The 22,523-nt window shown below is 40.3% G+C and overlaps 1 protein-coding gene across 1 annotated transcript in view; it reads left to right on the top strand.

Moving 5' to 3' along the window:
• zfyve16 (zinc finger, FYVE domain containing 16) overlaps window positions 1-13,229 on the top strand; it is a 48,378-nt gene extending 35,149 nt beyond the window's left edge. Inside the window, exons 13-18 of the mRNA XM_038293839.1 lie at window positions 1,307-1,457; window positions 1,532-1,612; window positions 6,052-6,214; window positions 8,725-8,830; window positions 8,913-9,089; window positions 12,806-13,229. Of these exons, the coding sequence (XP_038149767.1) occupies window positions 1,307-1,457; window positions 1,532-1,612; window positions 6,052-6,214; window positions 8,725-8,830; window positions 8,913-9,089; window positions 12,806-12,967 (840 nt within the window). The 3' untranslated portion in view covers window positions 12,968-13,229. The remainder of the gene's footprint in view (window positions 1-1,306; window positions 1,458-1,531; window positions 1,613-6,051; window positions 6,215-8,724; window positions 8,831-8,912; window positions 9,090-12,805) is intronic.
• Window positions 13,230-22,523: the final 9,294 nt, after the last annotated feature.

The following is a 22,523-nucleotide window of genomic DNA, read 5'->3' as shown; positions in this document are numbered from 1 at the left end:
CCACAGCGCTGTCTGCCATATTTCCTTTCTTTGTTTTACAGGGTTTATACAGGAATGAGATAGATTGCGATATATCTGACGTAATTGTTTTTAAAAACCTTTTTTAACATTTTAAATAAAGCATTTTTAATCACATAATAATTTAATGAGTTTTAATGATTTTTTAAATGACCCGTGAAAACCCTGTTTTAGTTAAAAATTGTCGTTTTTTGTTTTATATTAGGAACTGAAAGAACAATATTATATCCGGCAGCCGAAAAAAATCACAATCTATTGCTAAATATTTTTTTTTTTATCCCTACTCCCCTACTCAGCAGGCTCCGATGTCGTACTTAACAAATTTTCAATTTTTTAAATTATATTTCTTTATTTAAAAAGTCAATGTATAACATGGATGCATAAAAACCTCATTTTATTTCAGTGTTAAATTCTGTTTAAAGTAACAGATAATATTTAAAAATATCTCCAGAACTTTTAATGGTTTTTGATTTTCTTTATTCGGACCCTGCTGGTTTTTACTTGGTTCCTCCTGCTCTAGCGGCCAGCCTCTGCTAGTCGTAGCCTCTCCCTGCTCATTCTCCAAACTACAGCTGTCAGCAGTAGCCTCTCCCCCACCCTCAGCTTCCTTTTCCCAGACTTACCCGATCTTTCACCATGCTCCTTCAATCCTCCACAGCTAGCCTCGTTCAGCTCTTGATCTAGGCTCTTGATCTCCCTGCTCTGTCACGCTGTTCCCACGATGGGCTCCTCTGATCTACCGCTGTGGTTCCTTAGCACCAGAGAGAGCTGAATGCTCAAGACCTTTTGTATTGGGCTTGAAATAATGAGGTGTAGATCTGAGGAATGCAGTTTGAAAAGATCGCAAATTGTAAAATCTAAATCTAAAAACAAAAACATACTAAAAAGTCTGTGTGAAAAAAATAGAATAAAATATTAATGGAACATGATTCACTCCATAGCTGTGGGTTATTAGTGTTGTTTTGTTAATGCAGGTCAGATTGTCGGCGAACATTTAACGAACATTAAAATGATGAACCTCTGAAGTGATTGAAGCCAAAGACTTAAAAAAGTAAAGCGGTTAAATAGAGACAGAAGTGGTTTTATGAAATAAAAACTGAAATGTTAGAACTTTAAATATACAGTCATATGTTTATATTACCGTTTTTATGTATTTTTTTTTTTACTGTTTTCAAGGCTGCAAAAAAAATGAAATTGTCCACAGAGGTTTTCTTAAAAAAAATGTCTCTTTGTTTACACTTTTATGTACAAAATGACAAAATAAGTCTAAGTCTCTGTTCTCCCACAGATGCAGAAGGTGGTGAACTCATCCAACGAGCATGTCATCAGCATCGGAGCGAGCTTCAGCCAGGAGGCCGACTCTCACCTCGTCTGTTTCCAGAACGAGGAGGGAAACTATCAAACTCAAGCCAACAGCAAGCCGGGGGAAACTCGCACAGGTCAGTGCGCCGCTGGAAAGCCGTCAGCACGGCGCTGGGCGGTATATCATGTTTTTACGTTTTTGTTTCAACAGTGACTGGGGCCAGTTTCGTGGTGTTTAACGGAGCGCTAAAAGCCTCGTCAGGTTTTATCGCCAAGTCCAGCATCGTGGAAGGTAAAGCTGCTCTGCCTCTATGGAGTAACATTTGTTTCATCATTGTTGCATGCAAAGAACACGTTTTGTTAATGAAAAAAAAGAAAAAATACAGAAATTAAACTTCTCATTATTAACTTTTGTTTTCTTCGATTGCATTGTTTCGAAATGATTCTTTTCATATTTTGTTTTTTATTAAATTTTTTACTTTTTTAAAGTCGTAGGAAAGTCATATTTGAATGTCAAATCATTCTGGCTTAAACATATAACTAAATGTACTCTTTATCAGACCATATTGTCCCAAAATGTAGAATATTTCTATTAAAAAAAAATCCTGTCTTAAAGTCTGTGGCAGTGGCGGCCGGCCCATAGGGGGCGCTGGGGCACCGCCCCCCCTGATAAGAAGGGAGAAACGTAAAATATATTTTTAGAAATTAACTCATAAATGTCAGTTTTACTCTCTAGACTGTGTACCTATAAGCAAAACAAATTATATAAACTACATTTCCCTATCTACTGTCATTAATTTGTGGATTTCCACAGACAGACTCCTACCGTCTCTGTTCTGGGGGCTGTGATCAGACTGACCCACATTTGCAGAGAATCTGTCAATCATGTACTATTGCTAGGTGAATTTAATGGCCAATCAGCGTCTCGGAACTTTATGGTCTTGGGGCGCTGAAAATACTGCGCTTTAACAGGCTTCTGAACCCAAGCGCAGGTGCAGACAATTAGAGGGAAGATGGCGAATGTAACGAGCGAGATGCAGCTTCCACCAAATTCGGTGAGATCCTTATTTATCTACCCGTTTGCCAGAAGAATATCCCTGTTGTAGGATATGAACATTTCATGTCATGGTTATTGTGACTGTGACGAATCCACCTCGTCGCTTAAAACAACCTCTCTAACTTTGCGCGCCACACACACATTCCTGTTATACTGTGCTTGTGAGGACCAATTCACTCGCGCTGAGACCAGTAGCTCCATGAACTTAAAACACACAAGCTGTTCCTGGTTACCTGCTGGCATATTGAGGGTGCACACTTAATATTTCAGTGGGGTTAGCCGTGTGTGTGTGTGTGTGTGTGTGTGTGTGTGTGTGTGTGTACGTGTTTATGCTATGGGGACTTGTCATCTTCAGTCTGGCTGCGTCTTTGCTGGGTTCAACCCCAGTTTGGTGTAATTGATTAAGTCAATGAATCTGTGTAAAAGAATTAAGTTGTAAAAATTATTTGTTTTTGTACATCAATTGTTTGTGGAGGTAATATATGGACAAAACTGATTAATGAGAAGAAATCAGACATAAGAGAGCCTGAGGTGAGGGGCTTAAACTATTTAATGAGGGCTGTGGGAAGAAAAGCGGCAATTTTTGTTTTCTGTTTGTTAGTTACATTGCTGGTAACTGGAGGGAGGCTGAGGCCCAGAGGATCTTGTATGTTTAGTTTCTTTTGCACCCTGTTTTGAGTTTTTGAGCACAATAAATCACCAACACCCGTAACCCGAATGAGCCTGGATTCTTGGAGGCCAAAGAACCCCGTCACAGTGACCCAAATCATCACTGTTACTGTTATTATATAGAAAATTAAATCATTACTGTTAAATTGTATGTATTGTCCAATTGTTTATTTGAATTCTTATTCCGGATTAGATGGAGACATACACTAGGCTATATCAGCCCCACCAAAAATATTTTTCACCAGCCGCCACTGGTCTGTGGGGTTTTTTTTTTGTTATCTTATGCAGGCCAGTTAGTTATACGTCAGCCTGAACACCTAAATTCGGCCAATCAAATATCAACTGTCATCTGTCAATTGAATTTTTTCGGTCATAGCATCTTGATTCATATATCGCAGCTAATATACGCACCGGTTGAAATCAGAATCATTTCCTTTCCCATTGAGTTGCGTCCCAGTGTTCACGGGGATGGACGTCTGTGTCTTCAGCAGGCGTAGAGCTAACAGAACTGGCAGCGTTGCGAGGCAAGGGCTCAAACGTGTACGGCTGTAAGCCTTCTACACCAAACCAAGCTTCTGCCGCCCTGGCGTCCTCTTCCACAACATCTTCATCCCCGCTTTCCTCCACTAAATAAAAAATGGATGACGGAGGAGACTCATCCACGACCTCCGACACTAAACTCTCCTCCTCTTGCATGTTTCCGCTGTCCATAGCGTTCCTTGACAGTGTCGTTTCTAAGTCACCAATTTAGTGCTACTTGGTCCCAATGGAATTTCCCATTGGGAACCTACTAGCACTAAGTTGCTAACTGGTTAGCAAGATGCTTCCAACAAACTGGCCAAAACCAAACTTGCTTGCGAAACTTCCATAACAACAGTCCCGCCCTTGAAAAACGACCAATCACATTCACTTTATTTACTCGTGTAAAGTCGGGCGCCACTCTGGAGAATTTGGAAATGCAACCGTTGGAACAGCAGCTTTCCTACGACTTTAATATAATATATATATATATTAGGGGTGGAACGGTTCACAAAATCCACGGTTCGGTTCGATTCACGGTTTCTGGTCACAGTTTTCGGTTCGATTCGATACATGTTGATTGTTACACCGAAATCCCATAAAAATGTATGAAATTAATGAAAAAATACCCCAAAAAATAATGGATTGTAATTATTTTAAATGATCCGCAGAAACCCTGGATCATTTCCACATGTTTTGCTAATTTGAATTTAATCATCTGGCGCATGCTCTCTACCATCTCCAAGGGACTCAGAGGGGAGCGGACGAAGCCACAGTGGAGGCTGTAGGCTTTGCTTTGAGCAGCCGGTCTGGAGCGCAGCGGGGCGGAGCGGAGCGCTGACGGAGTATGAGGGATTTCGGGGTTAGCATGACATGTTGCTGTTAGCATAAACAAAACGTGTTGCACAATGCTTGCACACTGTTGCACTTTTATCCACAACTTTCTTTCCGCCGTCATCGTAGGTCACTCTAAATGCAAAGCGCTCCCATACAGCAGACCTATAAAGTGCTGCTGGCGCGTCTTCCAACTCCTGTTCTTTTCCACTCGCCAGTCCGACACAATTCTCCACAACAACTGATTTTTTACCTGCTACACCCGGCTAAGCTGCTTCGCTTCTTCTTCTTCTTGTTTACTACTGGTGGTTGGCTTTGGTCGCAGTACCGCCACCTTCTGCTCTGGAGTGTAAACGCTTCGCCTATGAGAAAAAGGAGCAGCGCATGAACCGAACGCAACACACGCGAACCGAACCGAGACAGTCGAACCGAACGATTCTGACGGTTTTCATAAATCGTCCCATCCCTAATATATATATATATATATATATAGATTTTTTTCAAGCGTGTCAGATTGAGTTTTATAATTCTGATCGATTTAAATTGCATTTTCATCACATTCTCTTCACATCAATCCAAACGCTCCCTCGCAATAGGAATGTTGCTGCCATCATCCATGCAGACCAAAACACAGTTTTTACAGAATTATCTTGTTTCACTGGGAAACATAAATGTATTTCTGCATTCTTCTCTGTGATGTTGTTCACTTCCGATGCCGTTCTGAGCCGCCTGAAAAAAATGCCTCAGTTTTACACCCTCAGTTTTTCAGGACCTGCTTAAAGTGTCTATAAACAATAATCTTTTCTTGATTAGGGCTTTATCGTCCCACCACACAAAAATTTACTAGATTGTAAACTTTGATTTGAATGAATCACAAACATAAGAACAACCTAGCAACTCAGCTGTGAGCACATCATGCAAATGAAAAACAAAACACAAAAAAATATGTATAGCTTTTCAGCATTTTGTTGGTTGAAATACTGAATTAACTTTGAATACTACATTTACATGTTATTATAGCTAAATACAGAATAGAAAATAGAAACTTAGCTGGTATAGTGGCGAAACTGGTCATCCAGGGTTCCTGCGGATCCTTAAAAAGTCTTAAAGGGCATTGAATACTTAATACTTAGAAAAATAAAGCCTTAGTTGGTATTAAAATGTATTAAATCAGTCTTTCATAGGTCTTTAAATTGTCACCAGGTCATAAATAGGATTTTATTTTTATAATTTATAACAAAAAATAAAATAATTCTTGATCATTTTTTGACATTTACTGAACGGCTTAGCTTAAAGCATTATTAGTTCCATCCTGAGAGCAGAACCAATAAAAATGATGCTGCAAACAGACCTTGGGGTGATGCACCAATACATTTTTATCTGAACGTGGGGAAGTGTAAATTCAACGAAAGTTGTCTATCCTGTTTTAAAGTTTTTTTTGCACGGCTTAAATCAGTACCAGGTAACGTATGTGAGGAATGGCGTATTTTAAGCAAGAAGTCATTCAAGCTCGGCACGATGGAAATCAAAGCTGTGGAGACGTGTGAAAAGTGAAAAACAGTTTTCATTTACAAAACATGTTCTGTGTTTGGAACAGTAATGAAACAAAATTCACTCCATATGCCTCTATCTCTGGTTATTTTTCTTTTCAGATGGGTTGATGGTTCAAATCCCACGGGAAACCATGGAGTCTTTGCGCTCCGCCCTGAGGGAGCAGACAGACTTCGACATACCCTGCGGCAAGAATGACGGCGGGGAAGTCAAAGAGAACGTCACGGTTCGCTGGGTTGACTGGACCTCGCCTGTTAACTCGGGGTATTGGAACATTTACTCTGCAGCTTTACTATTATCCAGCTAATGATACAAGATAAAAGTAATAATGAACTAAATGATCCTCCAGCAGGGCTAACCTTCACAGACTTGGTTTGATTCTAAGGCCCGTTCCCACTGCAGACACCATTTTGGCTGTTTGAATCAAATGGGAGACCTCAGATCTGTCCCTTGTTTCTATTCACAACAAAGGATCCACACAGCACGTGTTCAGCGAGTAAACAAGGGACTAGCCTACTGCGGCTAAGCCAGTTAGCATTTATTCAGTGAAGTGTCACTACCCACTCCGTCCCAGAAGCCCAATCCATACCAACGGCTCATTTGCACACGTGCAAGCAGATATTCATCCAGGTTCCCATAAATAATTTAAATAATTGCACTAAAAGTGCTTATTTCTGTCGTTAAATCACTAAAGAATGCTAATACACATCTTTAAAACATCTTTTCTGAGACAAATTGGTCCTTTTTACATTTTCTCCATTATAACAGCTTCTCTGACATCATCATGGGACATGATCAGAGCAGTCAGGTGTTCTGTCAGATCAAGCAAGACATAAGATTTACATAAAATAGACTTTAAACTACCTTAACAGGCGTGTTTCCTAAGACGGAGTATTAGGGCCAGGCTAGAGATTTTTTTTATTTAATTTCGAAAATAAAGTCGTAATATTATGAGAATAAAGAGTCCACTTTGACTTTCTGCCCAATTTGATGCTGGTGTTAAAAGATTTCCTTATTTCCTTATTAAACCAGAACCACAGTATAACTTCACATCATGCTCAACATTCCTCATTTTAGGGAAGAAAGTACTTCTTGTACTTTCCCATTTCCAGCACAGACGAGTGATAAAACAGGATTTTAAGGCATTTATTTTCTCAGGAAATACATTATTAACCTTTAACACATTATAGTTTAGTACAGTTTCTATTTTTGCTGATTAGGATTTTCAATCATCCAGTTCATAGTTATTCCGTAAAAGTTTAAAAAACAATCCACTTGGTTTCCAAGATTTGAAGACGTTTTGCTTCCCCTCCAGGAAGCTTTGTCAATTCAATCCCCCCCTTTAACGACTGACCTTCAGAATCATAGACAGGTTTCAGATATTACAGGCTAACAATGGAACTAAACGACCCATTCATCGGTCTCAATTTGCATGTTTGCAAGCAATACAAGGTCTTGTGTATATAAAGACTCAAACTCACTGCGAATCCAGACATTTGAATTGAGAAAGCTTCCTGGAGAGGTGGCGAAACGTCTTCTTTTTTAAACTTTTACGTAGTTTCTATTTTTGGGGAGAGAAAAACGTAACTTAGGCCGAATTAAAGCCGAGGACGACCTGGATGTTTATCTGGTTGTCTAAACGAACTGATGGTACGGATCGTGCTTCCGTGACGGATCAGGTAGTGACACGAATTGTGGAAATAATGAAGAAAAATATGGTTAGAAAAATGACAAAAAAACTATTTGATTCCAAGAGGGATCAGACTGGAACAGCGCTGAGAATACCGTAGCTACATATGGATACAAATAATCAGATTAAAGGCCTGATCAGATTAAAATGATTTCATGTAAACATGTCAAACTGAAGATTCTTATTTCATTCTGAAAGAAAAAGAATCAACCTTTACCTCGCAGGAGCCACTGCAACTGCAAAATGCACTGAAAAAGGAGGAAGTATGGGATGCTCTGAAGACGTTTATAGGTGGCTTAAGAAAAATACGTTTTTATTTTGCCTAGAGGGAGTGTTGGTCTTCCTTCCTTAGCTCCAGTCCAGCTGCCGCCATCTCTCCCCGGTCTGGCTCTGGCTCTCTCCCCCGGCGGACTTCTCCGATATCTTCCTTAGCCGGACGTTGGTTCTGATTTCCCTGCTGCTCCTTTGTGAGCTCCAGGCTGTTCTCCAGTCTCTCCTTACTTCTTTATACTAAACTTGAGAAACAACACAACCCCCTACTGACCAGATTATTTCAGAATATTCATTGGATGCTAAAACATATTCAGAGGTACTGTATTGGGGTCGCAAAAGTTTTATTTTATATTCCCCCCTGCATTCCACTCATTGAACTGTCTCTAAATACACTTTAACATGAATTCAACACACTGTAGTAAACAGATAAATGGAGGCAGAAGATGTCTTTCAGTCATCAATGCACACATTCAGCGACACACAGGAGCTCTTTCAAGCTGGGCACCGTTTCATTCTCAACACCTGTCCCATCAACCAGGAATCAGAATTACTTTAATAATCCCAGGGAGAAATTACTTTAGTTACATTACTCCATCTGTAAGAGTGACTATAGGACCAGTTTGATAGAACACAATTATAAAATAAAAATTTTATATAATATATATATAATTAGGGAGTCTGGAAAACGTTGAAGACCCCCGGTGAAAGGGGCTTTTTAAATTTTCAATAAGCAAGTTTTACTCAAAGCGAATGTTCAATTTGTGTCTGTAGCTTTTATTTGATGCTCTTATCATCTTTGCTGCTGTTCCAGTAAAACCAGTGGAGTCGATGGGAGACCCCTGGACGGCGTCCCCAGCGTGAGGATGGAGCAGGACACAGAGTTTGAGTCGCACAGCCGCACCATTAGATGCACCGAGGTGAGTTCTTTGTTCCCGTTTCTGGAGCAGACAGGCTCCGCCTCCTGCTCTACGTCTGTGTGACGGCGGCCGATCTCTGCAGGTTTTCTACCAGCTGAAGTCTCCTGACTGCAGCCTGGCGGCGGTGCTGTCGTCCTGCAGCGGCTTTCAGAAGGAGATCGCCTTGGCAACATGCAGCGCTCTGGCTCCTCACCTCTCGGTTCTTACCTCAAGTGGGATCAACTCGCTGTGGCTTCGCGTCTCCACACAGGCTGACATGGTAAAAACTAAAACAGAGCTCAGCTAGTTTGCTGTGAACATTTCAGCCTGTGACCCCATGAAAATACACAGAGGTACCTCTCTCTGTATTTATTTAGACACCAATATTGAACACAACAGAATCAGAAATAAATATGGATCCAGGCTCAAAATGAGCTCCTTACAGTGGGTCAAAAAAGTATTCAGTCAGCCACCAATATTGCAAGTTCTCCCACTTAAAAAGATGAGAGAGGCCGGTAATTTTCATCATAGATATACCTCAACAATGAGAAAAAAAAATCCAGAAAATCACATTGTCTGATTTTTAAAGAATTTATTTGCAAAATATGGTGGAAAATAAGTATTTGGTCAATAACAAAAGTTCATCTCAATACTTTGTTATATACCCTTTGTTGGCAATGACAGAGATCAAACGTTTTCTGTAAGCCTTCACAAGGTTTTCACACACTGTTGCTGGTATTTTGGCCCATTCCTCCATGCAGATCTCCTCTAGAGCAGTGATGTTCTGGGGCTGTCGCTGGGCAACAAGGACTTTTAACTCCCTCCAAAGATTTTCTATGGGGTTGAGATCTGGAGACTGGCTAGGCCACTCCAGGACCTTGAAATGCTTCTTACGAAGCCACTCCTTCGTTACCCGGGCGGTGTGTTTGGGATCATTGTCATGCTGAAAGACCCAGCCATGTTTCATCTTCAATGCCCTTGCTGATGGAAGGAGGTTTTCACTCAAAATTTGACGATACATGGCCCCATTCATTCTTTCCTTCACACGGATCAGTCGTCCTGGTCCCTTAGCAGAAAAACAGCCCCAAAGCATGATGTTTCCACCCCCATGCTTCACTGTAGGTATGGTGTTCTTTGGATGCAACTCAGCATTCTCTCTCCTCCAAACACGACGAGTAGAGTTTTTACCAAAAAGTTCTATTTTGGTTTCATCTGACCATATGATATTCTCCCAGTCATCGTCTGGATCATCCAAATGCTCTCTAGCAAACTTGAGACGGGCCTTGACATGTACTGGCTTAAGCAGGGGGACACGTCTGGCACTGCAGGATTTGAGTCCCTGGCGGCGTGGTGTGTTACTGATGGTAGCCTTTGTTACTTTGGTCCCAGCTCTCTGCAGGTCATTCACTAGGTCCCCCCGTGTGGTTCTGGGATTTTTACTCACCGTTCTTGTGATCATTTTGACCCCACGGGGTGAGATCTTGCGTGGAGCCCCAGATCGAGGAAGATTATCAGTGGTCTTGTATGTTTTCCATTTTCTAATAATTGATCCCACAGCTGATTTCTTCACACCAAGCTGTTTACCTATTGCAGATTCAGACTTCCCAGCCTGGTGCAGGTCTATAATTTTGTTTCGGGTGTCCTTTGACAGCTCTCTAGTTTTGGCCATGGAGGAGTTTAGAGTGTGACTGTTTGAGGTTGTGGACAGGTGTCTTTTATACTGATAACGGGTTCAAACAGGTGCCATTAATGAAGGTAATGAGTGGAGGACAGAGGAGCCTCTTACAGAAGAAGTTACAGGTCTGTGAGAGCCAGGAATCTTGCTTGTTTGTAACTGACCAAATACTTATTTTCCACCATATTTTGTAAATAAATTCTTTAAAAATCAGACAATGTGATTTTCTGATTTTTTTTTCTCATTTTGTCTCTCATAGTTGAGGTATATCTATGATGAAAATTACCGGCCTCTCTCATCTTTTTGAGTGGGAGATCTTGCACTATTGGTGGCTGACTGAATACTTTTTTGCCCCACTGTATGTGCTTTAGAATGGCTTTGTCTCCATTCAAACCAGGTTTAAAGCCTTGCAGGGCAGCATAAAGCCCACTGCGAACATTAAGACAGAAAAAAGAAAGAAAACAAAACAATCAATTCGGTTCAAATATGTGAATAAGATTTATATAAAAAAATGGAATGATTGTTGTTCTCTTTAGATTTTAAATTAGATTTTTTTTTTTTTTTAAGTCTATGTATAACATGGATGCATAAAAAAACCTCATTTTTTCAGTGTTAAATTCTGTTTAAAGTAACAGATTATAATTAAAAATGTCTCCGGACCTTTACTGGTTGATGATTTTCTTTATTCGGACCCTGCTGATTTTTAATCGGTTACCCCTCGTTTATTACCATATTTTCGAGACTATAAGGCGCATATAAATGTCTTTTTTTCCCTCAAAATGTGCGGCGCGCCCTATGTGTGTTGTTACTGCGGACACAGCCGAACAGCTGAAAAGCATGGGGAATCAAACGAACGCTGTGCTTGCTGTTATTCCGGGAGGTCTGACAAAGGAACTTCAACCGCTCGACATCGGTGTGAACCGGCCCTTCAAAATAATGCTACGTTCACACCGGACGCAGCAAAAGCAGCAAAATCGCGTCTGCTGCTTCATTTCTGCTGCTTGTACCAGTCAGTTTTGACGCGCGGCTGAAGCAGCTTTGCTGCTCTGGCTGCGCGGTGCAGGAGTGGCTCTGACGCGCGTTGGGCGGAGCTACTCTATCCTTTCTTTGCCTTGCAGCTATATTTGCTGTGATCAGTGGGAATAAAGTAGTTTTAATAAGTTTTTAAGTGAGAAAGTCCACCTGAAAACTTAATCATTGCAGTCAGTTCATCGAGATTATCATCCTGCCTTCCAATATTATTTCTGTCTGAGCTGCTCAGACCCTCACATACCAGCGCTGCGCTGTCAGTAGGAATCCCTTCAACAGCAGCCTCTGGCCGGGTCGCCTCCTCCCGGTTCACCGCGGCAGCTGGTAGGTGTTTTTCATCTAAATAATCCAAACTGCAGGCACCAGGATAATAAAAGCGAACATATTCTGCCGGCAGATTTCTGCATTTTAAGTTAATTTATGCGTCAATAAACTGTTTCATAGGAGTGATCACAGCGCTCTGTCATCAGCGATGTGTCCGTCTCACGGCCAGCTCCCAGGTTTGATTAATACTTTGTAATAAATACATGAATAAAGCACAAACATACTCAGTTTTGCTCCCGCTCTATTTTTAAATACGCAGTAGAGGTATTTAAACGTAGTAGAGGATGTGTACCGGTATATAAAAAACGCGCCCTATAGTCCGGTGCGCCTTATGTGTGTGTTAAATACAGTAATGGCACACATAACTGAGACTGCGCCTTTTAGTACGGTGCGCCTTATGCTCGTGAAAATACGGTATATATTTAACACCATGTAGTTTTTATAGTGGGATAATACACTTAGAGCAGTGTTTCCATACCAGGCTTATATAAGACTTTTATATTTTTTGCAGCTCCAGACTTGATCCAGATTTGTTTTTTGTTTTTTTTGGTCCAATGTGGCTCTTAGAACAGTTGGAGTTGCCGAACACTGTTGTCTTTTGTTGGTTTCTATATAGCAGGTTGATTTCTTCTTTTCTTGTTGTATTTGTTGTGCAGTATGTTTCTTCTTTACAGGTTCCTTTTGTAATTTGAAGGTTTCTGTTTGATTGATTTATGTTTTTTATTGTTTTTTACTTGATAATAAAAACAAAAAAACAAAAAAAATGGATTTTCTGCTAACCAGTTCAACTAATGAGCTTGAAAGTTGAACAGAGTCTAAATGCAAGCCACACTTTTCAGACTCTTAGTAATCAGATTTCATGCAGTGCCGTTTCGCGCTGCATAAAATCCCTGTAATTTATTAGAACGTTTGTTGTGATGTTTTTTCCTGGCTCATTCATTTTTTATTTTTTTTCCCTCCATGCTTAGTTGGAGTACCAGGCCGGATCCGGAGGCAGGCTCCTCCCTCAGCGCTACATGAACGAGATGGACGGCGCTCTGATCCCTGTCATCCATGGAGGTGGCGCCAGCGTGCCGCAGACCGCCATGGATATGGAGCTGGTGTTCTACATCACACACTCTCTGCAGTGATCGTAAGACCTCCGCACACTAAAGAAGATGGCCGCTGAACAGATGATCTATTTTTTAGCGGGAAATAGGTTCCCTTCGGCGCGCTCTCCAAAGCTGCTACATCTACCCGACGCCAAACACTAAAAACCTAAGAACCGAAGCGTCATTCTCTATTCTGCCTTCCCGGCTCTCCGCTCGTAAGGAGAGCCTCTGCGAATGTCACCACAGTCTCATCTGGATGTAATTATTCAAACTAAAAAACATGGGCTTAACTCAGTGAAAACAACAGCAGGGAAACGAGTCAGGTGCTGCGAAGAAACGCTGGGAGAATCAAGTCAGCCGCTTCGTTTGGAAACGCTCCATCTCCACATCTTAGGCGTTGTGATGGTTTGTTTTTCTGTCTTAGAAGTGTTTCGTTTCTCTGCCAGGAAGCTTGTTTAATGTTGCTGCTCATGTTCCTACAGTAGAGACGGAGCGAATCCAACACCAACCTGGAAGAAGAATCCACATTTAACCAGATCCAATTCGGCTGCGGTTTTTATTTCGGTTTTTCATCCGACATGAAGCTCAGATTGTAAATAAAGTTTATACATTTTTTTTGTAAACAGAAGAATATCTGTCAAACATTTACAAACTAAAGCCGCAACCAGGCGGGATTGGATGCTGGGAGAGTTTCCAACCAAAAGCTGAGCCTCAAACGCCACATTATCAGCTTTTGTTATTCTGAGCTGGACCACATCTTCAGCAGCATTCCTCATATGATTGTATTTTTATTTATTTTTTTACTTTGAAATGAAGGTTGTAAAACGTAGCTTAAAGCGGCAGCGGATTTCTTGTTGGAAAAGCTCCAGTTTCGCCTCGTTCAGGGCGAAACACTCCCAGCCCGACAGCCGTCCTGAAACTCCCAGGGAGCCGAGATCTGAAGGACGCGAAGCAGATTTTCCAGTTTGTCTGAAATGCCTTTCCAACAGCTTTTTAATAAGAGCTTAATGTCAGCAAAGAAGAAACTGATCTGAGAATATCTAGATTTCATTTTCACAGTTGAAACTATTTCAGACCTCCTTGACGATTCATAGCGTTGAATTCCTGACATTTAAAAAGCTGTTACCGACTTTAATAAAGGAAGACGCAAAAGAGCAATCAGCGTAACACATAATACGACAAAGACAAAGCTGATGTTTTTAGGTTTATTCTGGATCTTATATTAGCAAAGGGCCCCGTTAGCATAGTTAGCAGCACATTTCCAAATCCAGTTGAATCCTTGCTGTTTTACATGTAGCCTTCCTGTTATCCCCTGAAAAACATTCTCTTTCTCGCAGCCTGAATGAATCAAACCATTTCTGCCTGTTCATTTTTAAACACCTCACCACAGTAAGAACTTCCGCACCGAAGAGCGGTGTCTTTGGTGTTATTTGGTAGCGCTTTAAGATGAGATGTGTTCACTGGTTTGAAAAAAATCTTTTGTTTCAGAGCGACCGATGGTCAACATCTCATATCTATGCATCCTTTTCCATCATAACTCATGGACTATGCATCCTATTTTAAAGCTTTTCCAAATTTCCACTGAGCTGAGATGGAGTGATGGGCGGGGCTTAGATCAGACCACCAAAACTGACCAATCAGAGGGTAGCAGAGGGTGCCTCACTTTTCCTGGCTCGTACTTTTTCTAGTTTCAGGACAAAGATCAGTGTTTTTCAGCTTGTCTTGACTTTTCATCCACATGTATAACACAATGTGCAGAGATTGTATAAAGAAAAGAATCATTTTATTATTGCAGAGATATTTTTGGTATAAATGATGTAAAAGCAGAAAAATCCAGGTTAAGAATAAATATGTTTAGCTTCATTTGAGGAGGAAACAAAAAACAAAACAAATGTTGGCGCTTCAGTTCAGCCTAAATGTTTAAGCCTTGACCTCCTCTGCTGGTTGTAGTTTAACTCCGTCAGCAAACACAGGCAGGGTGTTTTGTGCTTCGGGTTAGCGTGTGCATGAGATCAGCTAGTTTGCCGTTTCCTGTCAATGAGTCGTTAATAACTAAAGAGTTTAAAGTTAGAAGAAAATTAAGAATATCTATATTTTTAAGGAACATAAACCAGTATTTTAACGATCTGTAAACCTTTGCATCCATTTTATAGTTTCTGTTGGAAAGTTTTGAGCCAGAAAATGATTTTTTTCTGATCATTTAGTATATGTTTCAGCCCCCCTCATGGGCCGTGTTTAGGAAACAGAAAAAAGCACTCGGCGGCAGAATGTCAGCCTGGCACTGCATTCGGTTCACCACTTTAACACCCCGCCTCACACTTATTTCAGATCTTTTAATGATAGGAATGCTTAATAAAATCGGTTTCTGAAGACATGGGGGTAGGACTGAATGCGTGTGGTGATTAAGATCTGCTGGGTTTATGTTTGCCTGCAGAAACTATTAATGCTGAGCGGAAGAAGGTTTAAGAAGGTTTCTTTAGCCTCTGCCCCTTTAACACACCCTCAGAATCACGGTCTGCTCGCTCTGGTTCTGCTCCTTACCTCAAATATCCACATAAAGTCAAACCTTGCTAAGTCATGAGCGTTACCCATTAGTGCGAACAAAACCACTTTTTCTTTCATCCAAAGTGTTTGACTGTAGAGGTTGAACATGTGGAGGACGTAACGATCCTTGGAAAGATCACTGAACTCTGCTCCAAACATGTCCATTTTTTTTTTTTTTGTGTATTCTTTATCTGATTAGTGACGTTTAGAGGAGGTGGAATAATGTAACGAATTATTTCTTTGTCTTTTGATTTAAACGGCTGCATTATGTCGGAATGAAAGCAACTTTTAGGCTGATCGTTTTTTTCTGAAGTTTGATTTCTTGTAAATCATCTATTTATTCATGACACCAGCTTTACTTTGGTGACCTGTTGGTCTAGATATCTTGTGTATTTAAATAATAAAAATGACTTTTATGAAAAAAAATGTTTCGTGCTCTTTTTTTTTTTCAAACTTCACCAGACTGGAGACGGATGAATTCAGTGATGTATAAAATATAAATGTTAAATAATCTGCAATGATTTTCATTTAAATTTGATTTACTTTTTTTTTTAAGTGCAAATTCTAAGGTATTCATGTTTTATGTTCAAAACAAACTATTTTAGAGTGTGAATTAATTAAAAAGCACAAATAAACAACAAAAGCTCAAATGTGGGTTTGAATTTGAAATCTGACCTTTATTCCATGTAGGGGCTAAGCCGACGCTTAAAGCCACTGGAGTGTTTTTAAACCGGAATCTTATGGTTGCGCGCTTTGCCGGGGTTAGATGGTGTGAACAGGAAATGTCTAGACGCCGTTCTTGCTGTTTAAAGGCTGATTTATTCCCACTCTTGCTGCTTACAAAACAAAACAAAAAATGATACAACAGCCAGCTGTTAGTTGACAGCGTTTCCCCGCCATGCTGTCAAACCGATTTGCCGTTTCCGGTGAAACACACACCCATACACACATCATTTCCCTTCTTTTATAGAGCTTATACATAATGGCTTCTACATTCCATAAAGGCCGAAATGAAGGATTCACCGATATGATGAGAAGCTCTTAGCTGTGGGCTTCACACATCTGATCTTTATGGAGGAGAAAAAAAACAGTGTGGAGGATGATGTGAGGATCGAATAAGAACCAATATGAACTAGTTGCTTACATTGTATAACGTCCCTGTAAACTGTAAAATATGGTGTTGGCAGTATTATGCTGTGGGGGCTGTTTTCTTTTAGCAGAAATGGGAAAGGGTAATGGTGGAAAATTAACCCCAGAAAGCTGCAGATGGACTTGGGACACCTGGGTTTACTTTATAAGATTTGTTAGAACGGCCTATTCAAAGTCCAGATATGAACCCGATTAGGCGTTAGTCACTCCCTCCTAAAAAGATTCTCTTCGCTTAGTTTGAAACATGAATAAATTCAATTTCTAGAAGGCCAAAGCCGCCATGTTGGTGGTATGTTTCTGCCATTCCACTATAAATAGTTGAAGTTTGTCGTGACGAGACGAATTCATGATATTCAGATTTTCAACGAAAGGCGCATCAGGTTGTACCTATCTGATAGGCATAAGTGTGAAGAAATGCAGTCTCATTGTTATCTACCTTTTTTTGTACACCGAATTTTAAACACTGAAGTTTTTACACTTTGAATTCTTTGCACTGAATTTTAATCTTGTAAAAATTTCCCCTGCAAAAAATTAGTTGGAAATGTGTCGACCTTTTGGTGAACTGAAGCCAAAGCAATCTACACTCAATACAGTCCAGCAGCTTCTAGCCAATGAAATTAGCTCATTTGGTCACATGATGACACAACAGTTGGGCATTGCTTTGTTGAATGAAGCTGAATGAGGAGTTTTTCTTATTAAATAAATATGATTACAAAACGTCTGGTAGCTACTAATAGACAGCCATTACAGTTTTTCATCTAATCAGACAGGGTGAAATAAGTGAGCCAATCACAGCTAGTGCAGCACCCCTAACTGCCAAGACTCTTGGTTTGATCCACAATAGGTGGCCAACAGAAAAGCTTTATTTTTCTGACCAAGTGAGCTAATTTCACCGGCTATAGGCTGCTCGGCTGAATCAAGTGTAGATTGCTTTAATTATCTTTTGCAGGTGAATTTTTTTGCAGCTCCATTTTTTGCAGGTGAATTTTCAACAGAAAATATTCAGTGTAAGGAATTCAATGTTTAAAAAGATTCAATGTTTAAAATTCGATGCTAAAAGAAAAAATTATTGTAAGGAATTCAATGTGCTAAAAATTCAGTGTTTAAAATTCGATGTACAAAATAAATGCAGATTCCAATGGGACTGCTTTTCTTCTATAGGATTGAACTTCAACGCTCTACTCTCGGGCCATTTTTCTCCCCGTACTTTGTGTCACTGAAAACTGTTTTTCAGATGGGATTTCATAATGAAAAACAATGTACTCAAATGTAGGAGCAAAAAGGAGTCGTCCAAGAAACACCTCAAGTGAAAGTAAAATGTTTGGTAGAAAGGCTCCTCAGGTCATGAGTAACATCTGATTTTATGAAATTATGCAATAAATACGGAACAAAATTCATAGTTATGTGCAAATTCTGCTGTTTTAAAGATCATGAGGTACCTACCGTAAAACAACCATTGCGATTGCAAAATATTTCCAGGCAAAAGTAACACTTCTCCAAACATAACATTTTCTCTTCACCCTATATTAGCGTGACCTCCAAATGTCAGTAGTTTCAGTAAGTTTGTGTACAAAAAAACAGGAAACTCCTTTTGACATAAACATTAACCACCTTTATCTGGAGCAGTTTTTACAAAGAGAACCAACTTGTTCTTTATTCAGTGAAGTTATAATGGATGGATGGAGTAGCCAAACATTTTACTTAAAGGTAAAGTGGAAGATTTTCGTGAATTTTTGAAAAGACCTGCCCTCTCCACTTTAAAAAAAGTGCACATGCAAAACGCTGTACCCACTCCCGAGAGGGAACGCCCATTTCTCCTCGTGCACCCTCTGTTTAAAAGTTGCTGTTTGCATCGCTCCAAAAGAAGATTTGCAATTTTTCCACCATGATTTGATGATCCACCTGGAAAAATAACGTCCTCCACTATACATTTAAGGAAGAGTAGCGGTACTATATTAGGATATTACTTAAATAAAAGTACCGTATTTTCACGACTATAAGGCGCATATAAACTTCTTTTTTTTCCCCCTCAAAATGTGCGGTGCGCCCTATATTGGGGTGCGTCCTATGTGTGTTGTTACTGCGGACGTTGTTGAGACCGCCATGAGAACTTTAAAGGGGGAAGTGTGGGTGTGGATTGTGTATAAAAGAACAGGTATGTGCTTCATGCAGAACATTGTCGTCATAACAACCCTGAAAATGGCAAAGAGTGCAATTTATCCATCCGCACCAGGACTACAGTAGCTCAGCAACGTCCGGCGGATTTTAATGAAAAGCTGGCGAGCTTCCACTCCTACTGCAGCAAACACATCGCTGACAAAGTCATCCAGCCAAGCCACATCACCAAAATGGACGAGGTGTCGCTCACTATTACATCCTGGTGAATCACATGGTGGAGAAGAAGGGGACCAGCACTGTAGCGATACACACAACGGGTTATGAAAAGGCTTCGTTTACTGTTGTGCTTGGCTGCCACGCAAATGGACAGAAACTGCCGCCTATGGTGATTTTTAAGAGAAGGACTTTGCCTAAAGAGACTTTTCCAGCTGGAGTCGTCATTAAGGCAAATGAAAAAGGCTGGATGGATGAGGAGATGATGAAAGAGTGGCTGAGGGAGGTGTAAGTAAGGAGACCAGGTGGTTTTTTTCCACGCATCACTATTGCTGTTTATCTGTGACTCCATGCGTGCCCATCTCACAGCTGATGTGAAAAAAAAGGTGAAACAAATGAACGCTTTTGCAAAAGCCGGCATCATTTCCGAGGAGCCGCGCGGCACGGAAAGTGACTCTGACAGCGAAGAAGGGGAAATTGGCATGTCTGATTTAGCGCAGCTGTTTAATTCAGAAACAGAGGATGATGACTTTGATGGGTTTGATTAATACTTTGTAATAAATACATGAATAAAGCACAGTCATACTCAGTTTTGCTCACGCTCTATTTTTAAATACGCAGTAGAGGTATTTAAATGTAGTAGATGACATGTATATAAAAACGCGCCCTATAGTCCGGTGCGCCTTATGTGTGTGTTAAATACAGAAATGGGACACATAACTGAGAATGCGCCTTTTAGTACGGTGCGCCTTACGGTCGTGAAAATACGGTAAAAGTTTTGGTTGAAGAAAACTATTCCAAAAGTGTATTCTTCTCAAAAAGTTTTTCAGCTAAATTTAACTTGGTAAATGTAACTAGTTACCACCCATCTCTGGATTTCACTCAACCTATATGCTGATGACTGTTGAATCTATTTTACCCGCCAAGCGATCTGATGCTCCTTCTTTCTTTCCCTTCTGGAGTATCTCAGTGACACCAAATCACGGATGGAACGTAATGTCTTAAATTTTCAAATGAACATTAAAACAGAGGTGACTTTGTTGCCTTGACTCCTGGTTTAAAGTCTGTTGCTACCATTTAAGGGCTTAGAACAGAGTGTGCCCTTAGGTTTGATAGGTTCAATTTGTGGTGATATTGTCAGTCTTCAGGATTAAGCTTCTCCTTTCTTGGCGTAATTTGGAACCGCTAATCTAACTGCGCACTATAGCTTTAAGATCAAGGGGCGATTCTTATGGAAAGAAAAGCTTCTCACTCTGGTATTGGCCTTGTTTCACTGGCTTCTTTCGTTGGTGTTTCAATTGTTCATGAATGAGGGGAAGATGGAGCGGGAGATCGACACACGGATTGGTGCGGCGTCTCATGTGAAGTTGGTGCTGTATCCGTCCATCGTGGTGAAGAGAGAGCTGAGCCAAAAGGCAAAGCTCTCGATTTACCGGTCGATCTACGTTCCTACCCTCATCTTTGGGTCATTAACCAAAAGAACGAGATCATGGATATAAACGGCCGAAATTAGTTTTTTCCCATAGCGTGTCTGGGCTCCCCCTTAGAGATGGAGGGAGGAGCTTTGTCAACCGGGGAGGACTAGAGCCGCTGCTCCTCCATGTCGAGAGGAGCCAGTTGAGGTGGCTCAGGCATCTTGTTAGGATGCCTCCCTGGTGAGGTGTTACAGGCACGTCCCACTGGGAGGAGGCCCAGGGGGAGACCCAGGCCTGGCCCAAGTGGCTGGGGAAAGAGACGTCTGGGCCTCCCTACTGAAGCTGCTACCCCCGCGACCTGACCCCGGATAAGCAGAAGAGGATGGACGGATGTTGTTTTAACCTCTCAATGGCTCAGCGCCACCATATTCCTTCTTGCTGCTGCACCTTTACTGATTCCTAAATTCCAGAGGAAATTGGGGGTTTGATCCAACCTTTGTTTTGGCTTCCAATCAGTGGCGGCTCCAGATAATTTTCTCTGCAGGTCTTAAAGTGGGATGAAGCTTTGAACTGAGGCTGCTATGAAACATCCTTTGTTCCTACATGTTTTAATGCACACTGATGCAAACAAAAACAACTGCATTCACTACTCTTAAATCTTCAAAGGTTAACAATAAGCTGGGTAACGAATATGTGATGTTCTGCTGTTCAATAAAACACATGTATGGAGTATAATGTAATATATAAACTGTTGTAATCAATTCACTGGATTTTGTTTCCCAAAATTGTGGGAACAAAGTGAATTCACCACCAACAAGCAGATGGTAGGTTATTAATTAATAGATAAATAATAATGTAAAATGGTAAATGGTATGTACTTATATAGCGCCTTTTTTCAAGTCAGGAGACTTGACCAAAGCACTTTACACTACATTCATTCACCCATTCACACACACACACACACACACACTGATGGTGGCAAGCTACATTGTAGCCACAGCTGCCCTGGGGCTTACTGACAGAAGCGAGGCTGCCGTACACTGGCGCCACCGGGCCCTCTGACCACCATCAGTAGACAATGCAGGTGAAGTGCCTTGCCCAAGGACACAACGACACTGAAAGTCGGGGCTTGAACCGTCAATCCTTCGATTTCAGGGCAAACTCCTACATCCAACGCCACTGTCGCCCATGTAGAATTACCTATATATAATTAGTTCACATGCCCAAAAGGATTTTTACTTACTAAATTGATTTTTACTTATCAATTTCTTCTTTTTTTGTAAATATCAAGCAAAACGTTAAAAAAAATGTATTTTGCCAAAATAACATCAAATAGGGCAAAGTTAAAGTAATTCATAAAAATTACTGCCACAGTTCACTCGTGCAGTTGAATATAAAAGCATAATTCTGACCACCTTAGGAAAAAATATTTACTATATATATATATAAAATTTCAATGCTCAAACCAGATGACATGTCAAGTCAATTCAGTTAACTTATATACAATCTTATTTTTCTCTGTTCTGGTTGCACTGTAAGAAAATAATTTCCCGCAAAGGATTAATAAAGTGATTCTGACCCTGATAAGGCCAATTCACAACACACGTCATCTTGAAACACTTATCTATGATAGGTATAAAACACTTTGAAATTACAGGGCTGTAAATCACATATGATAATAATGACAAAAATGGCAACAACAAAAAAATACACATGAATACATTTAAAGTAATTTTAATTACATTTATAGTACAGTAGTTGAAGCTGGACAGTCGCACCAAAAAATGTACTGACACTTTAAATGATTGACAACTTTACAAATAACGTTTTAGTACTGATAATAAAGTTTTAATAAATGTTTTCTTTAACATTTATTAAAGATTTTATGCATTTAGATGTTGTTGTTTTTTTAACTATAGAATAAATTTTTAATTGGAACTTGTGTTTTTTTGGGAACATATCACAACAACCAAGAATATTAACTTCAATAACAAAATATTAATCTACATTTTTCTTGCTAAGATTTTTCAAAAGAGCTAGTTTGGTATAAATTGTGGAAAAGTACGGGGGTCAGGGATAATTTTGGCAAGTATTCCCAAAATAAACGAAAAACAAAAGAGGGCCTTTTTTCTTTATTTTCACGTACGAAATGTTCT

This window comes from Cyprinodon tularosa, unplaced genomic scaffold (genome assembly GCF_016077235.1).
Source record: "Cyprinodon tularosa strain WSP-4 unplaced genomic scaffold, ASM1607723v1 ctg1090, whole genome shotgun sequence".
Taxonomy (NCBI): Eukaryota; Metazoa; Chordata; class Actinopteri; order Cyprinodontiformes; family Cyprinodontidae; genus Cyprinodon; species Cyprinodon tularosa.
Note: the sequence above shows the minus strand (reverse complement) of the source record. Positions and strands in the feature narration are given on the sequence as shown.